General features: G+C 34.1%; 1 protein-coding gene across 12 annotated transcripts in view; it reads left to right on the forward strand.

Annotated features, from left to right (window-relative positions):
* The window catches only part of LOC144959128 (uncharacterized), a 141,325-nt gene extending 136,577 nt beyond the window's left edge, over positions 1–4,748 (forward strand). For 11 of the 12 annotated variants that reach the window (XM_078891588.1, XM_078891580.1, XM_078891591.1 and 8 more), the window contains one exon: positions 1,021–4,748. Coding sequence is in view for 8 of the 12 variants with exons in the window: in XM_078891580.1 (XP_078747706.1) it covers positions 1,021–2,124 (1,104 nt within the window). In the remaining 4 variants the exon portion in view is untranslated. The remainder of the gene's footprint in view (positions 1–1,020) is intronic. The other variant, XM_078891589.1, reaches the window with a different exon arrangement.
* The last annotated feature ends 716 nt before the right edge of the window (positions 4,749–5,464 follow it).

Consider the following 5,464-nt stretch of genomic DNA (forward strand, 5'->3'; position numbering starts at 1 on the left):
TTATTATTTAGTCCTAAAATGTTTCTTTATTATTCTTTGTACACAGTTTTCTCGAACTTTCTTTGCATGTCTTCGAGGAGTTTGAGAAAACCGTGCTTGAGTGTATTCCAATCATTAATGTTGATGCTTTACATGTTTTGTTTTGTTTGTTGTTTTAAAGCTTATTCATAGATAAATGTTCTAATGCTTTCAATCGTTCACATAAAAATAAGAAACAAACTTAGAAAGAAGTCACAGAAAAAAAATCTAAACACTGAATTGAATTGTTCAATTTTGTCTATTTTTTAATTTGTTGTTCTAATATTTATTTTTATTGATTATTTATTTATCTTACTCAAATTATGCGTTACACAAACATGACATATAGACATATTTGAGTCCATACCCTTGAAAGTTCCAAACTTTAAAAATTAAAATGATCTCACTCTAGGAAGGAGATATCCTCATCAACAGAATATTGATTGTGACTTTGAAGTAACCTGCTGTGTCCGTTGTTTGTTTGAGACTAAATTATTTAGGTTTTCAACATATTTTAAATGTTTATTTTTGTTCTTTGAGCGTTGTCCGCCTTGAATTATTTTTTTTTTAAATTATTATATTTTTAAACATCTGTCTGGATATTTAACATTATTTTTTAAAAACAAATTTTGAATGTTGTTTGATATTGTTTTAGTTTTAGTGTGCTTGTTGTGGGCACAAGAAAGGTTTGTGTAAATTTGCTTATTATTGTTATTATTATTATTATCATTATTATTATTATTGTTTTTATTATTATTATTATTATTATTATTATTATTATTATTATTATTATTATTATTATTATTTTTATTATTTTTATTTTTATTATTATTGTTATTATATTTATTATATTTATTATTATTATTATATTATTATTATTATTATTATTATTATTATTATTATTATTATTATTAATATTACTATCCATCATTTTTTCTTCTTATTAGTATTACAGACTGTTAATTTTAAGACATTCTTTCATCTCTATCTCTCTCACACCAGATTCCAAATAGCATCTCAGCAAGGAGTTTGACCAGACATCAGCAGGAAAAATTTTCCCCTGTCACCGCCACCACCATCGCTACGGCCCCTACAATAGCAAATACCACATCCTCCTCCATATCATCTATATCTATATCATCACCATCTTCATCGTCGCCGTTGTTACAATCCTCATCATCTACAGTGTTGCAGCAACCTCCATCGTCTGACGTCATCCAGCCATCTAGATCTTCCATTGTATTACAGCTGTCACCATCTCCGGCATCATCATCATCAGTATCATCATCATTATCATCATCATCGCCACAATCATCGTTGTCATCGAAAACAGCTGAGGCAGACAAAAACATTGACTATTCCAATGATAAAAATGATGTTGATAATGATAATAAAAATGATAACAATAATAATAACAATAATAATAATAATAATAGCAATAACGACAGAACTGAAAGTGTAAAACCCGACATCGCTGACAACAGCTACTGGGCTCGAAAACAACGTCAGAGGGAAGCCAAATCCAAACAGAACCGTCACTCCCTCCCACCCGACATGTTCTTCGAATTCGACCAGGGTAAAGAACCGGTTCTGATTTACCCTGAACCCAACTCCTCCAACTCCAATCCAAAAGTGCTCTCTCCGTCTTCCGTAGAAGTTACAGAGGAGGAACAGAAACCTCTTCAACACCAGCAGCAGCAAGATGCCGATACCACACCGGCAGCTCAACTATCGCAAAACGTTGAAACGGAAGATGTTATCACGCCATCCCAGCATGCCATGATCCACCAATCATTTGAAGAGTTACAGGACTTTGAAAGTCCAAAGATTAAATCCACCCAGCCAATCGCTGCTCCCAGATCCGCCCTGCAGCCCAAATTGGTCGTGAAACAAGCTACCATTGAAGATGGCAGCAGCGACGTTTCTACAGCAACAGCGGGAGGAAGCGTGCCCAGGATTAAAAGCGGCTGTATTTCTGCCAGAGCAGCATTCTGGGAAAGGCGTATGATGGAAGGACCTGCTGATGTAGACAGTGACGAGTTTCCTGAAATGGTCGAGGCTGCTAGTGCAAGTGCTAGCGAACACGAGCAAGAGTCGGAGACATAAAGTCATCTTTTTCTTTTATTCCATTCCTGCTTCTCATATATGGACGACAAAATAACCTTATATTTATATATTTAACACAGTTCTTAAATCCTGTATTTGGTTTTAATTTGAGACATACTTTGACATATGCCTTTTTAATAAATTTAACATTTTTAACCAAAATAACATGGCCATACAACCTTGAAACAAGATAATGATAATATCAGTACTGTGATTCAAACATCGTTGAAGGCAGAATCTTGTTGTTGTCACGACAGTGGAATCTTGATCAAATCAACACACTGAAAATGAAGATGAGGAAGAATCTTTTTTTTTTTTTGTTATTAACTGGTGCTTAACCAGCCATTTTCAGAATTTTCCCTGAAACTTCAAACCCACCCAAGACTCAAATAGATTTTTTTTCTACTCAAACAGAAAAGGAACAAGTCCATTCTATACATACTATTCTCCAGTGTCTAATTTTTATCGTTTTAACAAAATACTTTCTTTTCAATCTGTGATGTACAAAAGAAATCATGAGAAAATTGTTGGTTTGCATCGTAACGAATATGACGATTTTCCTAGGGGTGGTAAGGAGAGGGTTAATGACCTAAAAAGAAAAATGCTGTATCATCCTCTTGATAGAACATACCGATTAAGTCACAGTAGTTTGGCCAGTTCATTCGCTTTGGATTGTGGATATTCTGACCTTGACCTTCCACGCTATTGGTTCAGGGGAGGCCACTCTTGCTGAATCTTCTATACCACTGCATCTGTTTTCCATTTTTATGATGTCGTCACTATCTCACCTTGTTTTTTGGAATGAATCAGTGCTGATGATTTTCCTCGGATCCGCGATTTTGGAGTCCAAAGGTGGAATTTCCTCCTTTTAAAAATTACATTTTCTCGAAACAATGTGTTAGCAATGAGAGAGTTGATGTGTGGTGGAACACACAGGTGCAGTTTCCCACTCTCCAGAAGTTAGCTAGAGTATCAATGATAGTCTATCATCTCAATTGCTCTAAAAGTGGGGTTTAGTGCAGTAGAAATGGGGCTTAGCCATCGTTCAACATTTTTCTACTATTTCACTTTTTGTCACCATCAGCACTGATGAATGAGATTAAATGAATGAATATGGCTGCCCTTGCCGTGAATGTGTACCTGCATCACTTTGAGTTTGGTGGTCGATCCTAAGATGGGTATTTTGAGCTTTTGTATAGCACAATATCCACTAAACATGCTCAAAGCACTTTACAAGGGGTCCCGAGCCAACAGCAACACTTAACATTTAGGACTGGACATGACACCAGTTAGACGATATTACTTTTTTTTTTCTTTTTCGGACAGAGACAACGCTGTTAACGACCAGGTACTTATTTTACACCCTGAGTACGGTGAGAGAATGTGAGTAAAGAGCCTTCTCCAAGGACTCAACTATGCACTGACCAAGCTCGAACCCAGGACCTTCCGATCGGAAAGCGAGTGTCATACCACTAGACCACATAGCCACACATTCTGATATGAGTTCATTGATTGCAGATTCTAAACGCAAAACTCACCGTCTGTTAACGAACTTTGATATTTTGATAAGGACATCATAATGTGGATAGTGTCAAAGCCAGTTTCTTTTTCAATTATAAAATATATATTTTCTTTAATTCCTTTTTTGCGAGGTTCTCATCTAATTGTCGAATTCATTCACAAAGTATCTCCTATATAAATGTATTTGTAATAAAATAAGCTTTTTTAAAAGATTGCTGCAACGCAACCGTCACAAATAATCATTTCACCCCTATGAAACAATTATCATCGCTATCATCATCATCATCATCAGTATCACTAGATGGGGATCCTGACCTCCCACAGTGGGCACGGAGGTACTTACTGTGTCTTCTGTCCCTCTGTATCTGTTTTCCAATTGCATTCTGTCTTTGTCTTGGAATGAGATCACTAAGTTTTGTCCTGACCCTGGCCAGAGTCCTTGGCTGGGAGGGAAATAGTTGAATGTATAGTTATTGTTTTGGGAGGTGATTTTTTTTTTTTTCTTTGTAAATCATCTCTCTGTTTTGCTTATATATTATATATGATTTGTAAACATTTTAGTGTATTCCTCTTCGTGGGGACCTGTGCATGTGTCTGGATGAGACTTTTAGGTGATCTCAAACTAACTACTTTTATGGCGTGCTCTTGGAATCTACATCTGTTTCCTGTTTGAACCAATTCATTCCTCTTTGTCTTACCTTTTCTTGGATGCTTTTGTTGTCATTCTTAACTTTTTACTATCCCATTTTATTTCTTTTTACTGGCACTGATATGACCTTAATCTGTTGCAAGCACCGTAAAATCCTTAAAAACTTTTTTTAAAAATCATCATCATCATCATCATCATCATCATCAGTTCAATGCCATATTCTTAACAGGGTTTTGATATTTTAATTTTTATCCACCCTATATATACATTTATATATATTATAATATACTCTTCTTATACATTGTATTTTCTATGTTGTCACCAAATTACCTCTATCCCTACATCAATTACTGGGTTGTTTAAAAACATGTTAAAACTTTGTACAAAATTTTATATTTATTGTAAATTTTGACACAAAAGAATTCATGCAGCAACGAGACAAAAAAAAATAAAAGAAAGAAAAATCTTTGTGCAATATTTCAAGCTTTCAGGAGGGAAGCTATTTTTTATCAATGTTGCTTTTAATCATCATTTTCTTTGGTTTTATTTGTTTTTTTTTTGTTGTTTTTCGTTCAACTTCAATGGAAGGCTGGTTTTCCTAAACGGTTAAGTCGATTTTTCTACTTTTTGAGATTTTCCATCCATGAGATAAATTGAAATCTAAATGTTATTTTAAGCATCAAATGGCACAAGAATTTCCTTAAGATTTGTGTGAATTTGAAGTTTAAATATGATAAAACTAAAACGATAGACTGAATGAGAAATTATAGGGGAGATAATCCTCAATATCTCAAAATGGGAAAACGAAACAGAGTTAGGGAGTTTTTGGAAAGCCACTCTTCTATTAATCAATATATATTTTTCCTGTTTTCCATGAAATGTCTCAGTACATTTATTTTGTGCGTTGATGATCCATTTTCAGTGTTCATTGTTGTACAAATCTGATTCATCTTAAACATTATTTATTTACGAAACAGGAAGCAATAATTATTCATTTTTATATATTATATACATACCATATACTATGTTATATCTACTAATATTTTTAATTCTTTCAACATAGGCTATTGGATGACTTATGCCACAGGAAATGATTGTGTTTTCATAACAGCAATGTAAATTTTACTGCTTTGACACCACGGGGCACTTAAGAACGAACTTTTTACGTAG

Source organism: Berghia stephanieae, chromosome 13 (assembly GCF_034508935.2).
Source record: "Berghia stephanieae isolate SIO BIC M18660-M18661 chromosome 13, UCSD_Bste_1.3, whole genome shotgun sequence".
Taxonomy (NCBI): Eukaryota; Metazoa; Mollusca; class Gastropoda; order Nudibranchia; family Aeolidiidae; genus Berghia; species Berghia stephanieae.